At 46.8% G+C, this 21556-nt stretch overlaps 1 protein-coding gene across 1 annotated transcript; it reads right to left on the bottom strand.

Moving 5' to 3' along the window:
* Positions 1-1357: 1357 nt before the first annotated feature.
* Kcnj1 (potassium inwardly rectifying channel subfamily J member 1) lies at positions 1358-4614 on the bottom strand. Its single transcript, XM_052727501.1, has 2 exons — positions 4579-4614; positions 1358-2497 (listed from the first exon to the last, which is right to left on the bottom strand). The coding sequence occupies exons 1-2, from the start codon at positions 4612-4614 to the stop codon at positions 1358-1360; spliced, it is 1176 nt and encodes a 391-aa protein (XP_052583461.1).
* Between the last annotated feature and the right edge of the window lie 16942 nt (positions 4615-21556).

Below are 21556 nucleotides of genomic sequence, written 5' to 3'. Positions count from 1 at the left end.
CTCTCTCTCTCTCTCTCTCTCTCTCTCTGTGTGTGTGTGTGTGTGTGTGTGTGTGTGTGTGTGTGTGTGTGTGTGTGTGTGTAGATCAGTAGGTCAGAAGTTCATGTTGACATAATGTTTCTTCCTCAGTCATTCTCCACCTCATTTTTTTAAATTGTATGTGTATGGTGTTTTGCTTACATGTACGTCTGTGCACCCGGTGCTCATGGAGGCCAGAAAAGAGCATCAGATGCCCTGAAACTAGAGTTGCAGACAGTTGTGAGACACCATGCTGGGTGCCAGGAATCAAGCCTGGGTTCTCAGGAAGAGCAGGCACGGTCCTTTCGCCACTGAGCCTTCTCTGCAGCCCCCTCACATTCTTTGTTTAAACGGCCCCATTGAATCTGGACCTCACCCATTCAGCCGGCCTGCAAGCTCCAGACATCCTCCTCCCATGTCCACCTCCCCAGGACTATGGGGCCATGCTACCAAGTCAGGCTTTCTGTGTGGTCATTGGAGATCCAAACCTAGGTCTTCATATGTGAACAGCAAGCATCTTACAAACTGAGTCATCTCTCCAGTCTCATAACCAACATGGTCAACTCCAACGTTCTCCTTCGCAGGAGGACGTTCATCTAGCGTCCAGAGAATGGACTTGGCCTCGGTTTAATGTACCACAGGAGATCGCTCAGGCCAAATTCTACATGAGCCCCAGAATCTGGGTAAGTCACAAAGCTTGTTCCTCTTTACCTTGGGGTCAGAGAGGTGCAGGGTCACTGGATGACACTTTACCCTTCTGAAACATGTGACCCGGACTCAGATGAAGGCTTCAAACACAAGAGCTTGACAAGGTAAGAGTCTTTGTATGACAATCTCATATTGTCAGTGATTGGTTGGCTCACTTCCCCCAACTCAGGGGACAGATTTTTCCATTAATAAAAGTCTATTTTAAGATGAAAGTGGCATCTTTCTAATCCATAGAATCAAATGGGAAATATGGCTGGTTCCCGAAGCTATATAAAGCTCCTAACTTCTTCCAGGAGTCTTCTAGAAGTATCTCCATTGCTCGTCCATGTGACCTTGGATGATTTTGTTCCCATCAATACTGCATGAGTTCACACAATCATAGTGAAGATTCCAAGTGGGTTCCTATGGCTTCCACATGCCAGCTTCCGACACATTTGTCCATCATATGCTTTCTACTGCGGCCTTGTAGAGCTATGAGTGCTGTAGAGTCATAGCCATGGGGTTCAGGGGTGACTATGCTGGCAGACTTTGCAGTTTCTCATCCTGCTTTTACACCCCCAACTCTTGGTTGCTTCAGAACACAGCGGGCCATTCGTTCACAGAAGGCTTTTTGTAGGTGAAAGAGCCACTGCTACATTTGGGTGTCATCTGTTTCATCGACCTCTGACAAGACAAAGTTAGGGTTGTCATAGCCTCTCTTCATCCTGGCTCTGGCATCCTTCTCGTTATAAAGGCACATGGCACAGTGAGGGGTCTCCACTTCCACCGTCTTACCGAAGTTATGGAAATCCACTCGGTACTTCCCTTCCTTGGTCTTGGATACTATGGGGACAAAACGGTAGCCCCAAAGCACCTCCTCTGGGACGTAGGACGTGCGGACCTGACAGGTGGCACTGGTGGATTCCACGGTGCCATCTAAAAAGACGACTAATTCAAAGTCCTGCTGGGGAAGCGTTTCTGCGGCCATGTGGAAGAAAGGACTGTTGTGGTCAATGACATGGTAGATTGTCAGCGGGGAGATAAAGAATAAATTCTCATTGCCAGCATCGACTACGAAGTTGATATTGGTCTGGTCCAAAATAATGGTCTCTCCTTCAGGAGTGATGGTAGTCTTCAGAAGCTTGCCATATATGTGACTGCCAATCAGAAGGCTCTTCCTAAGATTAGCCACTCGGATGAGGAGGCAAAGCTTCCCACCACGCTTGCTGATCACTGCATTCTTGCTGAATGTAATGGTCTTAGCACGTTTCTTGGGTCTAGAGATCTTGGCTAAGATGGCACCGCACATGAACGAATTGATGATCACTCCAAGAATGGACTGGAAGATAAGCAGGAAAATGGCAGTGGCACATTGTTCCGTCACAAACCTGAATCCATAGCCTATGGTCACTTGAGTCTCCAGAGAAAATAGAAAAGCTGAGGTCATGCCATTAATGTTCTCCACACAAGGGGTACGATTGTCAGGAGGGTAGAACTCTGGGAGGTCCTTATGAACATAGGCTACCACATACCACAGGAGACCGAACAGGAACCAGCTCCCCAAGAAAGCGGTGATGAACACGGTCATTTTGTACCTCCATTTGAGATCAAGCACAGTTGTCCAGATGTCCACAAAGAATATAAACCGTGACTGCGCATCTACATTGCCAAACTCTATGTTACACCTTCCATCTTTGGAGACCAGCCTTGCTCGTTGCCGAGACCGCCCAAAAACGTGAGTGACAAACCATTTCCGAAGATGTTTGAACATCCTTTCCGTCAGTGCCCTGGTCTGAAAACACAGCAGAGGGCAGATGAGATTATAGTGTAGCAGTGCTGATCTAGGTGACTCACGTACAGACTCGGCCATCTCTGATAAAAACATTCATATCATCAGGCTTGCTAACCATTTGCACAAAGCCACTAGTTTGTTCGGGGTGCCACTGTAAATCATCCACAGCCGTTATGTCACATAGAATGTGGAGGAGACACCAAGTGGAAAGTTACTAATTGCTAATATGTTCAAGTATTTCCTGACCTCAGTCAGTCCCACAGGGCCTTAAAAATGGGGTGACCCATTATCATCTGCACTTTTACTTATTGGATATTATTGAGCAAGTAATCATCTCTTCTGTGTTGAAATTTAATCTGTTGCTATACAACAATTTTTGTGAAATCATAAGCCCAGAGCACTATTCATATTTTTGTGATATATAAAATAAGTAACTGAAAAAAGGAAACTCATCAAAATATCAATATGTCCCCTAAATTGTCTTGTCTGCTCTACCAATACATCAAGAGACATCCTGACCCATTTCGGTTCCTTCCTTTATTAAATGAAGGAACTAAGATGGAAAAAATTTAGATGACTTCTCCAAAGTCATACTCCTAACCCATGTCCAGATAGAAGTGGCCCTCCAGCTCACTGCCTTCCTTCTGGGACACCTCCAGTCATGCTTGGGCTCATTTGTCAAATACTCTATCCTAAAGTTGTGCTTCCCAGGAACACTTGAAGACAGGACTGGTTAAATTCCTTTTGACTTCAGGTGATCTCACAGACTCTGCCAAAGTTTCCCACAGAAATAGAGTGAGGGTGGCCATTGACATTCCACTCCCCTCCACTGGGCTCCAAGCTGATGAACACTGACTTCACCTGACCTGCATGTATGTTCTATGAAGCTAGAAGCATGTTTAACTCATTCCTCAATCTCACCTGCCAGTTCAGACTGAGTGCTTAGCACTCTCTCCATCAGCATAAGTGGGGTAATGCAGTGACTAGCTGAGGCCCTTAAGAACAACTGTCTGCTCACTGGTTTCTTATCAAGGGCAGGTGTTGGGGGGAGGGGGAGGGAGGAAGGAGAGAGAGAGAGAGAGAGAGAGAGAGAGAGAGAGAGAGAGAGAGAGAGAGATTTCCAGCCAAACAGAGATGGGGATTTCCCCTAAACAGCCAACAGCAGTGAAACTCAAGGGTCTTAAGCCTAGAATACCTCTTCCTCTTCCCCCACCCCAAAAAAAATCAAGGTGTGCCCATTGTGGTTAGCACTGTCTTTGTGGTATTATTTTATTAAATGCAAAATTTTTTTAAAATAGATCTCAAAATCCCCCTTGAAAAAATGTGTTTGCTCATCAGAACTAGGAAGCGAAACCAGCCTAAAGACACATTTTAAACAAAAGCGATATTCCTCAGTGTCTCACTCCCAGCCTTAACCCAGGTGAAATACAAGTGGCCACACAGTAGAAGCAGTGGAAATACTACACAGCCATAGCGCTGTTGGGAAATATAAAGGCCAGGCTCTAAAAATAAGAACAATAAAGAGTTACCAAGAGAGCCACATAAGCTATGCACACACTCAGAGCGCTCTATCCATCCCTCATCCACCCCAAGTTCCCGAGAATCAGACTAGAGGATGGCCCCAGGTGGGGCACACACAGGGCAAAAGCTTCTTCTCCGGTTACTCCCTCCCAATGCCCATTCACCTAGGTGTAGCCTGGCCCATACTTTCTGGTGACAGATGTTCCTGTTCAGGTTTGTGGAAGCTCATACTTCCTCACAGATTGGCTCTCAATTATTACCAGTTCTAAGACCCGCATTACCCGTGGAACCCACATCTTCGCCACACATTATCATTCATGATGACTTCTGAAAAATCACCTTCCAAGCTTTTCGTCCCCTCCACCGTTCCCCAACCTTTCGAAAATGTGCTTCACTTTGAAGGGGAAGGGTATGTCTATAAAGCGAAGACATATCCCCAATACATTTGGGTTTTCCATGACTGTGCCAACCAAATAAAACATCCACTCTCTGGCCTTACAGGTGGTAAAACAGGAGCAGCCAGCGGCCCACAGTGCTTCCCCCAGACTGTCTGCACTTACCAGCACTCTGAACACACTCCGATCTGAAGCATCCATGGTGGGCAAAGCAAGGCAGTGGTGTTGTTGGGGGCTGTCTGGCTTCTTTTAGAGCCACATTAATGATTCTTAAGCTTCTGGATGATGCATATTTGGATTAGCTTTCAACAGTTAATGAGTGAAGTCGTGTGGTTTAAACCAACACAAATGATTGTATTCAGACCAAGCCTGGAGCTAGGTGTATATATATATATATATATATATACTTCAAACCTCACATGACTTGAATACCGTCATGCTAAGACATGACAAACCAGCAGCTGAGGTCCTGGGCAGCAGACGTGGATTGGATCCCAGCATGGCCCCCCTCTCCTTTGCTACGCTCTATGGCTCTCCTGCTGTTCTCCTAAGTCGTGCCAAATAACTTTTGGCTAGAAACAATTAGTTATCATCAATCTCCCAGTCAATTTTCTGAAACATACCAAATAGTAACCTTTCCAAGTGGTCAAAGATACAGGTGGATGGAGAGACAGGCATAGATGGGGACATGTTTGCAAGACAAGAGTAAGATCACACCAGGAAGAAACAAGACACCACATTAATCTCTATACAACAGCCACTGTTACGTAAGAAACTGAGATATTGTTGTGGGGTTTCATCAGGAAAAACTGGACTTTACTGGAGGTGCACTTTACACATACTGGATTAGCGATGATCTTGATTTGTTTGTTGAAAGAATGAGGAGAACTAAGGAAGCAAGTAAATCCATCCACTAACCAAACCTATCAGTCACACGGTAGATCTGCTGTCATGCAGATCCCACTTTGCCATTTAATCTAGCCACAGACAGAGCCGATGTGCATTTATGAGCGACTAGGCAATTAGAGATTAGTGCCGGTGTCTCAGGTTATATAATGCGCCCCAGCTTTTAGGTTGCTTTCTATTGAAATCAGTAAATCTTAATAGCAAGCAAAGGGCTGCACATTAGCTAATATTTACCCAGGTATCCTTGGTGGCTGGAAAAACAAGTGGATTGCATTATTGCCACTTGCTCTTTATGCCCTAGCATTCTTGTTCTGTAAATAGGATGTTTGGAGAAAGCAAGACTTTCCCCGACACTTCCTGTTCATTGGCTGTCTGCTTATTCCTTAGGATCTGAAAGACAAACAGAACTCTTCCTGTTCTCAAGGGGCTCACAGTCAGATGGGGAGGTGAGCTGAGTATGTTGGAACTCATTATGGTTTATGTAACCCTAGAAGTACGACTTTTCTACAAGATTTTCCATTAACTGTGGATTCACCCTCTGAGGATGCATTTTGACCAACTGCAAACACCTTTCTGTATATATTAAACGTATTCATCTATCATTAGTCCATAGGGAGATGCTGACACTATGTATCAGCCACTGTGCTAGACATCACAGAAATAATGGCTGATGGTCCTTGTCAACATGCATCTCCCAGGTGGCCTAAGGGAGAGGAACGGATGAGTCCATGAGCAGACAGACAGAGAGGGCTGTCACTGTGATATGAAACAGCAAGTACCCTCTAGGGAACGCCTATTGAGAACAGAACAGTGACACAGACACCACCCCCGAAGATGTGTTAGAGCCACAGGTAGCAAGAACTCCACAAACAACTGCTGAGTTGTGACAAATAAATAGATGGATGTGTTTGTAAATGTTGAGAACCAATGGTTACCCATACTGCTCAGTCACCATCAGCTCCTCCTCCAGGAGAGCTTTTTTTTTTTTTTTTTTTTTTTAGAAATCCCTTGTAAGATGTGTAACAGTGACTACCCTGCATTTAACTGTGTGTGTGTGTGTGTGTGTGTGTGTGTGTGTGTATGGCCTAGGCAGGAGCAACAGAAGAAAAGCAAGGGCATGGGAGAAGAAAAAGATCGAGGGTAACACATACTAGCGTGCTAAAGGGGTTGCTGCAGCCTAGGGCTGGAAAGTCAGGCAGGGGCCAATCACCCAGTCCTGGGTAACCATTTCTGGTTTTGCTGCAGACCCACAGGGTGAGCTGGTTCTGAAATGACCACTCATCCTATCGGAGCTACAGAGACAATCCACGCTTCTAAGTCAGCCTGAAACACTTCTGCCTAAGGGTCCTTGAAAGCAAATGCATCTTCCTCCAGAGCCAGCTCGTCGTCGCTGTAAAAACATACTCATTTGCATGCAGCATCCACTCCAGCGAAACCGGCTCTTCTTGCTCATAAGAACCTGCATGCAGAGGTTGTTTTGGGGGCATCCGCCCAATAACCCTCTGTGTTGGAGCGGGAGATTCTTAGAGCACTTATCACTCTGCCCCTTTCCCAGCCCTGGCTGGCTGCTCAGTGGCTGCTGTGTAAGAGAGACAAGGGTCAATGCTTGTATCTCCTGAGTTCAAATTACAAGGGCTATTGCGCCTTTTAACTAGACTCTTCACAGCTCCTATACAAGCTCAGCTAACTCTAGGGTATTTCTGGAGTCAATTTTTTATCTTGGAGTAGGAAATGTGAACTAGGTGGTCCAAAAGCAGATGTCAAGTGATTTTTCCATAGTCCCCTGGTAACTCTAATGCAAAAGAACTTCAAGTTGCTATGAAATTGGTCTGCCTTGTCTCAGATCAAGAATCAATTGACATCAACAAACGTCTCCGGATCTTCCACAGTAATGCATCCCCGGGACTCGGGCATCCCCTCAGCTGTCTTAATCAATAAGCACGTGTTCCACCTATTGACCACCTTCTAAGTACCAGGTGCCATTATAGGAACAAAGAAGAAATGGCCCTTGCTTTGCAGCTGTTCCCAGAGAAGTCACTCAGTGATTGTCATGCACTGAACTAAAATGGTACCCATGAGGCTCTGTGTCAAGCATGGCCTCTTGAGCACATCTTTGCTAAAAAGAGCCCAAAAAACAAACATGTAATTGCTTCCGTAGAGGACTTCCTCTTTTCTGTGGAAATCATCTCAGGATGGCTGAGAACAGCCTCCCAGGTGGATCTGCAAATCTACAGAGCCCGTGGACCCTCAAATCACATGACTTTCTGAGCTGCCTCTCATCTGTCTAGAGTCCATGGAGTGGGAGGCCTTTGTTTGGGCATGTCAGAACTTAACCTCTGACGTCCTTGGCATAAGTGAGCATCTAGTTAATTTAGGGTAGAACTCGGAGAGATCAGTTGGCCTCAGTCCTCCCCAGCCTTACATCCCAGGTGTGTGACTAGGCATCTGAGGCCCATGCCTTTGCCAGGCTAGACTGGGTAATGCATGGGAAAATATGTCACTGTTGAGGAGTAAGTGTGCTTCATGATCTCTCCACCAGGAAACTGGAGTAGTCTGTCTGGGGTGTGAATGCAGCATAGGCCTTCCAGGATCCCTCTCTCCTGCCAGAAGGGAGTTTGGGAACAAGCTAGAGGGAACCACATGGTCTAGTGGTATCAGTGCCTTCACAGGCACACAGTGCTCTGGGGGTGCTGCAGTCCCATTATCTGAATGACTTGGTGTGTTTTGCCTGGGAAGTTATAGGAAGATAGGAGACTTGGGCCAAGAATGTACCCAGAACAGACAACGGCCAGAAGCAGCTTGGCAAAGGAGAAGTGTTCCAGCTTGTGTCCACAGGCCTGAACTTGAACATCAGCTGTGCCACTCAGTGATCAGGTGAGCTGAGCAAGTCACCCTGCTCTTCTGAGCCTCAGTTTCCGCCTCTGTGAGATGGCTCTGATGTTATCCTTCCAAATGTCATTGGAGCAGAATACACAATGTCCCTAGAGCTTATGACAAACAGTGGCAATATTTATTGATGGTTCCCAAATGGAAACCAGCACAGCAGTTTAGCCAAGTGCCACTGACTCTTACCACCATGGACTGCCACATGGTCAAACTGTAACTGCACCAAAGGAGAAAAGGCTCCTAACAGGGAGGGAAAGGTTCTGGCCACATGCTGCAGCTATGAATGCTGCTGGCCTCAGGGCCCACTTCCTAATAGGAGGAGTAGGCCTAGGAAAAGCAAAGATGATTCATGAAGGATTTGTCAATAACAAAGGCAGAGCCTTTTCTTAGCAAGGCTGCTCAGAGGCCTGGTACCTAGGCACGATGCTGATCTTGCTGCCATAGCAACTAACTAGAGTGTGACCAGCATCACTGATACATACACTTGTTCTCTGAAAAGGCAGTCTCTTGCCTGGTACCCACAGTCAGGTTTGGGTGGGCAAACAGTGTCTCAAACATCGTCGACAAAAGCGCTCTGTCCACCCTAGGTCTGAGGAGTAAGAGTGCTTGCTATGTCAGCATAAGGACCTGAGTTCAAGTCCCTTGCACCCATGTAAAAAAGCCAATTGAGTAACTCAACAACCAGAAGATTTTAGGGCAGAGACTGGCAGATACCTGGAGCTCAGTGACTAAACTGTGAGGTACAAATGGTGAAAACTGACACTATTGGCTGCGTGCTTGCAGAAGTCATGTGTGCATTCACCACTCTGTACAGATATGCTTTGCTATGAAGACGTGGAGAATCATGGAAGCTACTAAATGGTACACAAAAGGCCATTGCCACGATTTAAAGCCTGCAAGTTCAGGTTTCAGATGCTGTCTAGCTGACTTCTTGATGGGGTCACTGTGCATCCTGAGACAATCACCAAAGATCTCTGCTTCTGGCCCCAGTGGGAGGCTCTGGGAACTCTGTCATTCCTTTTCACGAGCCAGGCTGGAAACAGACAAAGCTGCACTCAGGGAAGATGTCTGTGAGGTATTACCAGTCCTTGGTGGCAGGACGTGCTTGCTGTGGTAGACGGCAGTGGTTTGGATGCTGGGAACTTCTCCTGTGTGGCTTCCCAGCAGATTTCCTGGTGCAGCTGTGTCTTAAGGTCCTTTGGACATGGTGGCATGCACAACCTTGCGAAGCAGGACACTTGGTCTCTGCTTTGTCCGGAGTTTTTAAGAGGAGCACTTCCCCAGGGTCTATGAAGATGGTAGCAGAGAATAGACCTCCCCCTCTAGAGGGTTGGGGGACATGAAACTGGCAAGCACACAGTAGAAGCTCCCAAGACTCCGCCAGGAATTTTCTTAGCAATCTTCCCATCTAGGCCCAAGAGCACAGCGCTCTACAAAGGGAAAGATTTGCCTTATTGCCTGTGAGTAGACTGAGCCTGAGTCGACAGGGGAAGAAAGCTAAAAATGGAGACTCTTGTCCTAAAATGCATGAAGATAAAATCCCCCAACCCCTCCCCCAGCCTTAAAAAGTGAGAATATGGGAAGAGTAACCAAAAAAGGGGGGGGGGCGGGGGCGGGAGGCTTCTCTAACCAGCAGATTGCCCCAGGAGACCCTGCTGCATGCTGTGTGTACAGCACCCCCTGGAGCACAAGAGAGGTACTACTTAGTGACATCTTGGGACCCTAAAAGCCAAGCACAGACACAGAAGTCCCTTACTTGTTTTTTTTTTTGTTTGTTTGTTTGTTTGTTTGTTTTTTGTTTTTTGTTTTTTGTTTTTTTTTGGTTTTTCGAGACAGGGTTTCTCTGTGTAGCTTTGCGCCTTTCCTGGAACTCACTTGGTAGCCCAGGCTGGCCTCGAACTCACAGAGATCCGCCTGGCTCTGCCTCCCGAGTGCTGGGATTAAAGGCGTGCGCCACCACCGCCCGGCAAAGTCCCTTACTTGTATCAGCTGCATTTGGACTTCATAATAGTTCATAATAGAGCCTGAGAACTGAGGTCCAGAGATGTTATGCAAGTCGTTCAAGGTCACAAAGCAGAAAAACAAGCAAAAAGCTTAGAAGAAGCTTTGTGTTCAAGCCCCCTAGCACACTCAGAACTGCTGTAAATAGCGAGAGAAGGCAAACATGCTTTCAACACCTGCTCACCGTGTGCGGGAGGGGCAGCTTGGCGCACGTTTCCTCACTCTGTGTGAGGAATCACACAAATGGTTGGAGCTAGTAAGAGAGCAAGACGAGAGGTCTGATTTGTGGGGAGAGAAGAAGTTTTGGGGTAGAGGAAGAGCCTATGCAAAGGCACCAAGAGGAGACTGGAAGGATATGAGGGGGTAGTCAATGGAGAGGGCGCAGGGCACATTGGATTGAATCTGAGGGTCACTGGTGTGACTAGATGTGCCATTCAATGTCCTGGACAGCAGCTCAGAAATGGTCAAAACGTTGGTGGAACTAAGAGGTAACTGTGAGTGCAGGTGAAGATGTGATACCATCCAAAGCTCTGCTTTGCCGGGTGGTGGGTGTCACACCTCTTTAATCCCAGCACTCAGGAGGGAGAAGCAGGCAGATCTCTGTGAGTTTGAGGTTAGCCAGCCTGGGCTACAGAGAGTTTCAGGACAGCCAGGGCTACACAGAGAAACTCTTGTCTCTGAAAGAAAGAAAGAAAGAAAGAAAGAAAGAAAGAAAGAAAGAAAGAAAGAAAGAAAGAAAGAAAGAAAGAAAGAAAGAAAAGAAAAGCAAGCAAGCTCTGCTTCCTTCTACAGGTTAGATGGCTTGAGCCAGCACAGACAATGGCCTGCAGCTGGACAAACAATGGCCTGCATCTGGAGATGCCAGTAGATGTCTACAGGCTTTCTGTGCCTTCTTCAGGCAGCAGTTCATTCTGATGGTGAGGAAGAGACCCAGGACTGCCCAACACACAAGGCCACTGTCTGAAGACATGGGACAGCTCCCTCCAGAATCCTGGGTACAATCCCCGGCAGATAGACCAGGCCAGACTCTTCCACATAGTGAGAGAGCCAGAAGGACCTGCTCTACCTCTCATGAAATCAACTTTGACTCAAGTTCTCAGACTTGGTCTCGGTCCAGGCCTTCCTGAGAGTACCTGTTCTACCAATAAATTCTGGTTCCCAATAAATTTAGAATTGAAATTTCAATTAACACCATGATCCAGAGGCTTTCCTGGTCTAATGGCCTTTCGATTCTTATTTCTATGGCACAGAGAACATCTACACTGGAGGTGTCTGGGTGTATAACCTTACACTGAAACCAGTGTACGTTCTCAGCAGGCAGCGTAGGGGCAGAAACTGTGGCGAAGTCATATTACACACACAGGAGGATATTAGATGTTTAATGGGATCCTAGAGTGGATTATTTTTATAGAGTAAAGAACAATTTTTTGCAAATCAAATAATCACCAAGCACTCGTGTATCTCATAACAGTGCGTGTTGGGGTGGAGACTGTTATTCTGGCAACTGGACACATCTAGAATGACACTATTCTTAAATTTCACATGTCAAGCCACCCACCTCAAATGGCAGGGCAATTTCATGAAAGAATTTAAATGTTTATAAAAACTCGTATTTATTATGTGCACACAAACCCTGTTATTAGCCTGACCCTTCTAGTTCTCTGTGGTTTGGGTTGCTATTACATCAACTCACTCCTTTCAGCCCAGAAATAAATGAATTCCATGTGAACGAGAGCCCCAAACACTGTCTGCAACAAGACTGTCTGCTCTGCTTTAAAGAAGGTATACACAATTCCCAGCTTTGGCGTTACTGAGATTGATAGCAGTCTACTAAGGCTTGAGAGGAGGAACATGGAAACCAGTTTCTATGTCCTACATCCACAGGCAATGGCTGTCTCAGCTCAGCTTGATGAACATATAATGTTGGAGGCCTTCGGTATCAGCCCCTGTGTTTGGAGGGGTGTGTGGGATGCCTTCCTGTCCCACATTCTAACTGATGTATATTTTCCTGCCCTGGTCCCATCAAGTCACCAGAGCAGAATGTGACAAGTAGGTTTGAGGATTGGAATCTAAAGGTCGTCATTTATTTGCTTGAACACTGGGTGTTGGCTATATAACCACTTAGTGGGTCAGCTTCCTCAGCTGTAAAATGGGGACATTCAGATGTACCTTACAGACAGACAGATGGAGCATCAACAGCCCTGGGGATTGGAAGCAATGGAGCTTAAACTTACCTTACAATATCCTGCCACTCCTGAAGGAATAGAAGGAACAGGAGGAACAGACCCAGGGACACCATTGTCTGTGCAGCCTTTTTACTCTGGGCTCCTGTGACCCATGTCAGGGGAGCACTGCATGGGGCTTCCTGAAGGGTAAAGAGAAGGACAGAGCTTGAGATAGTCCATGGAATAGCTGGAGACCAGTCTCTCTGCAGCTTCTATTACTGTGCCCCAGGGAACCTTCAAAGGTCAATTATTAGCCATTTGGGCTTGAGCTCTGCCAAGCCATCAGAGTTACATTAATGGGAAGGCACGTCATCTACCTTTCCACATTAAGGTGCTTTCTGAGAACGCCCTGAGGCCAGAAGGAAGCGGAGCTGGTAGTCCCTGTAACTCTGTAGTTCTGTGCACCAGCCATCCTCTGCACATGCCCAGTTCCCATCTTCAGGGGTCTGCTTTTGGGTAGTTGGAATGGTCTCCTCCTTGTGACAGGCAGAACCCACACAGAGTGTGGTTCTCTTAGGATGGGGACACCATTACAGAACCTACCCACCCATTCCCTCCAGAACTACAAAACATTTCATTCATCCTTGTATGAAAAAACATGACCTACTCTTGTGTCTGCCATGGAAATGAGAAAGACAAGCACAGAGGACATCCTTCCAGGATTCAGGTCCAAACCAGGGTTGGCAAACAGCCCGCCGCAGCTCCAGCCCCTGAGAGAGCAGTGGAGCCTACAGCAAGCTCTAGCTGACGCACATTCACCCATGCCTTTCCTCCCTCTCCGGGTACAATGACCCAGAAAGGGTGAAGGAAACTCTGCTTCCTTCCCTCCTGTTTGTCCTTGTCCTTCTATCCCAATCAAAATGAATGGAGAAAGGCTCCTCGGCTTCAGACCTCATTAGGCTGTAAATTTGTGCAAGCTGGCTTTGTTATAAGAAAGATTAAAGTAAATACAGCCATGTCCTGCACAAACGCTTGCCCCAGATGTTTATAGCAGCTTTGTTCATTATAGCTTAAAAGAGGAAGCAACCCTACATGACTTCACTCATCAGTAAATAAGAAGTGGCATGCCTGTAGAATGGAATATTGTTTATCCCTAGGAAGGAATGATAGTCTGATGTAAGCTTCACCATGACCGAAACTTGACGGAATTACACTACACTGAGGAGGCCAGATAGTCTACGGTCCTTTGCCAGAGATGTTTGGAATAGTCACATCTATACAGAAGAAAATTAGACAAGTGGCTGCCCAGATACTGGAATGACTGCTAATAGTTCTTTAGAGGTGGAAAAAATGGTTTTGATATTGATTGTGGCTGTAAATGTACTATTTTTTAAAAAAATTACCGAAGGACACTTCTGATGATGGGATTGTATAACGGGAGTTATATCCTGCTAAAGCGGAAAGTGCATGCTAAAATGCCTGCAACATAGTAGGGATGCAACAAACTTCCTCCCACTCTCACCTAGCTTCCGTTCCTACAGACACCTGATGGAACCTCTGGTGACCCTGACTCACCACCGTCACCTCCACCCATTGGTTACTTGATCCCAGAACACAGAAAGTGTTGTTCTGGGCACCATCCTGTCTATGCTTCCTGGCTAGATGCATTTGCTCTCTTATCTGTGTTCTCCCAACCATGAGGGGAAGAGGTGTCAGGTGCAACAGAAGAAGTAGAGTCCTGGGTCCCCATCAGGCTACACTGGATGGATTATGATCTAGAATTTCAACTCCAGGGTGCTACTCCCCAACACCTCCAGGGCTGTTAGCTGGGGCTTCAACTCCCACTAGTATACCAGGCAAGCTTCATGGGGCCCTGAACAGCCCATAGTAGATGGGAGGATGTTCTCAGGACCTTGGCCTGGCCACCGCACCACATGTCAGACCCTGCCATATACATCATCATCTCTGGTTCTTTCTCTTTGTCTTTTGTTCTTCGTCCTTTAGGACTTCTACTGTGCCTAGCATTTTCTTCTTTGCCCACAGCTCTTGTATTCTGGAGTCAGCATCATTAATCTTCCATTCCCATGGAAGCCAGAGTCAATGCCAACTCAAAGACAACCCCAGAGTCCACAGGACCACTTAAAACTCTTCCTTGAGACTAGAGAGATGGCTCAGCAGTTAAGAGCCTGATTGCTCTTCCAGAGGACCCAATTTTGATCTCCAGCACCCATGTGGAAGCTCAGAACCATCTGTAATTCCAGTCCCTGGGCATCCATCACCTTCTTCTGGTCTCCGAGGCACATGTGCATAAGCAAAACACTCATACACACAAAATAATAGAATAATTTTTACAAAATTAAAAAGATAAGAACAGAAATCTGAAGTGTCACCTAGTTTCATCACTCCATCCCCTCCTCTGCTGCCCACCCCCAGGCAGAGACCCCAGGAGAGAAAAGGACTAGAGAATGGGACCTTGCTGCTCCAGAGAGTAAGGACCGGCAAAAAGATGGCATGGAGTCCAGGCTTGGGATCTAGTCAGAAGATGAGGGAATCAGTCCAATAGAGTTTGGCCCCTTGAACAAAAGTGGGGCTGATGTCCTTGCCTACTTCCTGAGGAGTGTCAAGATCAAGAGTCAGCAGTAAAGCACTGGGTCACCACTCTGTGTTCAGTTTTCAACCTTTAAAAAGAGAATCCTTGGGCGGGGCATGGTGGCACATGCCTTTAATCCCAGCACTCAGGATGTAGAGGCAGGAGGAACTCTGGGAGTTCAAGGACAGCCTGATCTACATTAGTGAGTTCTAGGACCGCCAGGACTACATAAAGAGACCCAATCTCAAAAACGAACAAACAGCCGGGTGGTGGTGGCGCATGCCTTTAATCCCAGCACTCGGGAGGCAGAGCCAGGCGGATCTCTGTGAGTTCGAGGCCAGCCTGGGCTACCAAGTGAGCCCCAGGAAAGGCACAAAGCTACACATAGAAACCCTGTCTCGAAAAACCAAAAAAAAACAAAACAAAAAAAAAAAAAACCAAAAAACAAAAAACGAACAAACAAACAAACAAAACAAAACCAGAATCTTCATCTGGATTAACACAAATCATAATGACCTAGTTAATGACACCTGGTCAAACCTAGGTCCCCCAGTGACATGAATGTGTGATGGTTTGGGGGGAAAACTGAAAGACAGCTTATGGCAAGCTGAGCCCTAATTCCCTTGAGGAAAACTACCTCAGTCCACCTGCTGAGCAAGTGCAGGCTCCCTTTGGGCTCTGGCCTTGAAACAAGTGACTATGTCCAAGTCTGGCTTGAATTCCATCCAGCTCTGCTATTCTCTGAGGCATGACCAAGCAGCCTGCCTGGAGATTCCCAGGGCTCCTTTCCCCCATCTAACCCATAAGGGAAGGGAGAGGAGGGGACCACTAAGCTGTTGTGCATCCTCTCTCTCCCTCCCTCATCCCCTCCAGCCTGTACCAATGTTTCATGATTCCTCATTCAGGCATTTAGCAGCAGCAGACTAAGCTCTGACATGTCCCACCTGGTTAAGGCTCCCCCCAGAAGCAAGAAGACCTCTAGGAATAGTGAAGAAATTGACAGCTGTGCTCAGCTGGAACTCAATTGGCTCCTGAAGGTTGTGAGGCCCAAGGTGTGATCAGCATTAAGACTGAGGCAGTGTCCACTGTTTACAAACGCTTCTTGAGGGAGTAGCAGTCAATGACAGCCAGTGGACTGGGGTGCTTTGTGTGCAAGGTTTTGGGTGCTGTCACTATTTGTACCCAGCACCACCCACAAGACCTCAGTGGTCTCTCTAACACAGAGACCGGGGTGGGGGAGCTGTTCTGGTTGCTCAGCTAACTAGCTACCCAGCAAAATATCTAGGACAGTAGGAAAACCACATGTTTTGAATTCAGGAAATGCTGAGGAGGACATGGCAGGCAGGAGCATCAGTTCTCCCAGACACGTTGGATGCACTTTTGAGCATTCCTTCATCTTCTTAAGCTAAGCTTACATTTGATGACATGCAGGGGCTTGACATTTGTGGCACAGACATTTCACACGTATTGAAGTCACACACGAGTATCTGTTTCCATTACCAAAGACCTGCTCATTTTTAACGTTTGTAAACTTACCAAGAGTTTAAAAGTTTAAAAAAGAACAAAGCCATGCCTTTCATGTCAGCACTCGAGAGGCAGAGGCAGGCAAATCTCTGTGAGTTCAAGGCCCAGTTGGTCTACAGGGAACGTAAAAGTTTTGCACACTGTGCAAAAATATAGGCCTCCTTTCTTCTAGATCAATCCTGATATTTAAAGAAGGGAAATTAGAGCCATATCTGAAAGAGGAAATCATATCTTTATTATCTTTTACGTTCCCTTTAGAACCTAGTAAAATATAGTAAGTAATATTAGGTCTAAATGTTCCAAAACCAGAGGACCCCACCGTGGAAGTCTGGTATTATGTTACAGAAAACACACTGACTTTATCAGCTGGTAATAGAAACAGCCACAAAACATTGAATAGGTACAGTATTGACTCTGCTTTTTGATAAAAGACACCTGAGTTAGATTAGCATGGAGACAGTATGAGATGAGGTACATTTGGAACCAGAACTAATGACCCGGGGTATGTTAGATCGTCAGAAAAATAGGAAAGAGCCTGTCGCCAGGCCAGAAGTGCACTCGTAGAAGGGAGCTGTAAACGGGAAGAGTTCCATGGCCTCTACTCAAGAGAGGGGAGTCCAGGCCTTACCACAGGAGATGAGGAAAATCCAATGTAACTGAGTAGAAACTCCAAGAGATGTCCCTAGGGTTTCATTCTGCTCCATCTGGCTCCCCATCCTTACATTCTTCATGAGATGGATTTGAAAGAGACCCAAGTGCAGTGTATAGCACACAGACTTTATTTCAGGTGATGGTGGAGAAAACAGAGTTTAATCAAGTGAAGCAAGCTCCCCCAAGGGAGAGAGTGGGCCATAACTGAAGGGGCCACTGCTCAGATTTACATTAGAAAGTAGCCTGGGCAGCTTCCTGTGGGGGTGGGCTTTTCTAAGTGATTGACAGGAAAGAGACAAAAGCACGTAATGTTTTGAGGAAAGATTGGAATGTCACACCTGAACCCTAGGTAGAGGTTAGAGCTCAGATTCCATTCTTTGAACCAGCAGTCAGTTTTGTTCGTAAGCTTCAACAAAACCTTGAAACTCCAGCTTTTCATACGGTAGTTTGAATCTTTAGAGGATAATTGTGATGCTTCTATTTCAAGTGTTACCAGGGAAACAGGGGGGATGGGTCCACCCTCAATGTCTTCCAAGCATATGAAGATCTAGCTGGCTACCTAGCATTGGAGCCCTCGTGCCTGACACCCGATTTGTGTTTCCAATGAGACACAAAGTCCTGCAGAACAGAACTGTCTTCACACTTTGCACAGGCCAGCAGGGCTTCCTGGGGGTCTTTTAGCATGATCCTGTGACATTGCCTGTACCTTATCTCTAAACACAATTCAAACTCTATACTCCATGCATCACTATTGGTAGCTCAACCCCCTAATAACATCATAATAAAAGGTTGACTGTGCCTAAAAGCACAAGGCCAGATCCTCTAATCTTTCTGAATATCTCATCTTTGAACTCGACTCCATGGGTCCAAATTTTATGCACATTTTTTCCATGAGACACTAATAGCAGTCACTCACATTTGCCAAGTTCACTCTTCAAGGACAAATGACTGATCTGGAAAGAGCCAGAAAACTCCTAAGAATTTAATCAAGGGCAGCGAACCACGAGACTTCCCTTAGGGGCAGTCACCTGAGAGAGCTTTGCTTGCCCTAATTCTGCAGAAAAACACCTTATTAACCTGTTGCTTTCAAATAGTTTTCGGTGCACATGTAAATCATCTCCCTGGAGATATGGTGGTATACTGATATACACCGGTAAACACAATTCCTGAATCTGAGCCAAAAACACAGTGTTTGTGCAATTGGAGGAGAGGGAGAGAAAGACGTATTTGGAAAATTCTAAGTGGAAGGTCTGTATCTAAGAGAACTGAACTTGAATCTTCTCTCAGAAGCAGAGGTGGTCCCCATGAATCTAAGTAGTGTGCAGGGTTTGCAAGCATCCTACATGCAGAACACAGGACAGGGCAGACAGGCGTGCCTTGATGGACTCCATCCTTCCTGGGGCAGTGAGGAAGGTAATATGATCTTCTGAGTGAAGAACTTACTGATCTAACGCTTTGCTGGGAGAACTCAGATTCTGTCTTTCTTGAAGCCTGTGAGCAAGTTCACCATACTGTGAACCTTCAGTCTCTTCTTTGATGCAGTGGATAAGCTGGGCTCAAAGATTTAAGGCAATGCTTTGGAGCTGTTTGTGGCAGGCTGCAGCTAGAGCCCTTACAGGAGTTCTGAGGAACAATCAAATGAAGCGCAGCATTTTGGGGTTGTCGGTTCTTCTGAGGTTGCCTGTCACTTACTTGCGTGATCTAGGGTTCTTGCTGCTGTTTCTAAGATTTATTTTATTTTTAATTACTTGCGCCTGCGTATATGTGTGACTGTCTGTGTGTAGGTCTGTCTACACGAGTCCAGGTGCCTCTGGAGGCCAGAGGCAGCAAAATACCCCTAGGACTGAAGTTACAGGCAGTCATGAGCCAACTAAACTCATCTCTACAAAAGCGTAGAGTACGTGCTCTTACCACTAAGCCATCCCTCCAGCTCATTTGTGCTACTTCTTTACAAAGCTCCTGGAGTTCTGTGGATCAGCATTGCTCCTCTTCGAATGTGCTGGAAGATCCTAACAAGGCAATGTGAGGACGGGACAGTAACCACAGTAAAGAGGGCTCAGGCTTTGCAAAGCTGTAGCCTGGAATGCGCGCCAGGACTCCTGTGCCCTAAGTCAACTTGCGAATACTGTTGACTTTTCCAAGAGTCTTCCACGCCGATTGTTCCCTCTGCTTGTTTCCTTTGAAGATGTTGCTTGTTCGTATTCAGTTTTGTTTTTCCAGTGTCCACACCCTGCTTTTCCGCTTTCAAAGGACACTACCCAGAAAGCCATTCTCGACCCTTTCAGAGCAGAGCTAACATTCGTGAATCACACATGTGCCAGGAGAAAGCGTAGATGGAGGAGATCCTCTCTTCACTTGTGACTTTCGCCTGCGTCACCACAGTCTGCCCTGCCTTTTCCCCACCCATCAGGAGGGGATGATCTCATTTGGAAAGACAGATCCAGGCCTTGATGTGAGGGTTGAGGAGAAGCAGGAAAGGACTATCGACCTTCCTTTGAAGGTCTGGGTTTGCCCTTTCTTGGACGGTACAAAAGCTAAGCTGGGATCATTTGGGGTTGCTGTCGGGACCTTGAGGGTCAGTTCAGCTCTAGGGACCAAGGTCCTGAGGTAGTCGGCTTTACAGTGGCTGGCCTAAAGTGGGTCAGGACTTAGAGCCAAGAACACTGAATCTACAGACATTCTGTACCATGGGGCCTCACCAGGCATTTCAAAGTCTACGACCCCACCTGAAAAGGGAGAGGAGAAGGGATGAATGGGGGTCCTGGGGTCCCATGGAACTCAGATATGAATCCCAGCTCTGTACACACCAGGGCTTGGCCCAGTGTTCCCAAACAGGGGACTCTGAAGGATGTCATGGGTCTCAGATCTTGATCTCTGTGACTCCAAAGGTCAGTGAGGAACTGAGGTAGCAGGCTCAACATCCTCATCCCCACACACAGCAAACCCTACAAACACCACCAAGCTCCATGAAGCCAAGCAGGAAAACCTCAGGAAACATTGGCTCAACTTCATTTTACCTCACTGCTGAGGGGACCCAAGAAGCATCGTTCTTGGGAGAAATGACACCCTGGAACGCTTGCCTGCGGTGACTCAGGCAAGGGAGGGTAACTGTAGGAACAAAAAGCCTTTAGCATTTGACTATGCTGTGACTCCTGGCATTGTCTCAACCTTACATTGCCACATTAAGTCATTCCTGTGCCCTACAGAGCCACCGAGGGTTTAGTACTCAGAAACCAAACTGACTCTAGGTCCAATACAATGCCTCACTTAAGGCCCAAGCACCCAAGGGTAAAGAAACACTCACTGCACCTTTCCCCCAGACAATCCCGCATTTCAGTGAAGTGGACTAGACAGAGGCCCCTGCAGAGCAGGAACACTGCCCAACATGTCCCACACTCCAACTCTCTGAAGCTGCAGCCCAGATGGAGGGATGAAGGTTAAGTGTCAGGAAAATGCTCATTGCCATTCAAAGCCTGCTCGCTCATCAGGTGACCTTGGGGGACCTTGCCAGGTCTCAGGCTTTACTTCATTCTTCTCTGCATCCCCCTCCCCCACAAAAGCCCACCAGCAGTTAGACCTCAAGGATTCTGCCTCTTAGTGACCTCCTGCCTGGTTTTCCAGCCCACTTTGCACTGAAAAGCCTCCTTTCCACCTTAAACTAAGCTCTTACTCGGCATCCCATGGCCTTCCAGACATGCTGAGCCCTGCATCGCCTCCTGTGAGGCCTTTTGTCCCGCGTACCCTGTGGTCTCTCTTGTCACCCATTCACTCTCACCCCCAGCACTGCTACACTGGCCTAGAGTTCCCTGCATGCGTCATGCCTTTATGTTTTTGTGAACAGTATTTCCTTATTCCAGAATGTTCTTTCTCTTGCCCCCATCAGGCACCATCCTATCTATCTAAGGCTTTTAGGATCGTGCTGTTTTGAAGTCTTCTCTTGACAATGTACAGTGCACTGCATGTGTGCTCAGCCAGGATTCCATGACTGCCCTGCTGTACAGAAGCCCCAGACCACCAGGGTATTTCTGCCACACGCTCCACACACGTAACCTAGGCTGCAAGTGGCATGTCCCCACAGCAATGCTGCCAATTACAAGCATGTGTCATATTGCCATGCAGCGTTGTCCCAGGACCCTAGCACAATCCCCAGAACATTCTAAGTTTGCTTTTTGTACACTTACGGAAACACATATGAAGATTTAAAAGACAGCAGGCATGATATTAATATTAATGAGCACAAGAACGAAGAAAAGACAAGCATCACTGAAGGCATGTTTGACGATAGAGGGAGAGAAGTCAAATGTGGGTTCAGGGAGGGTCAAAATGCTGGAGCACATAGTCATCCCGGAGAAAGTTCTGTAAGAAAAGTTGGGGAGCCACCTGTCCATAGAAACCCGGGGGCAGAGAAAAGGCAAAACAC

Source organism: Peromyscus californicus, unplaced genomic scaffold (assembly GCF_007827085.1).
Source record: "Peromyscus californicus insignis strain IS unplaced genomic scaffold, ASM782708v3 Scaffold_11__1_contigs__length_118956290, whole genome shotgun sequence".
Taxonomy (NCBI): Eukaryota; Metazoa; Chordata; class Mammalia; order Rodentia; family Cricetidae; genus Peromyscus; species Peromyscus californicus.
Note: the sequence above shows the minus strand (reverse complement) of the source record. Positions and strands in the feature narration are given on the sequence as shown.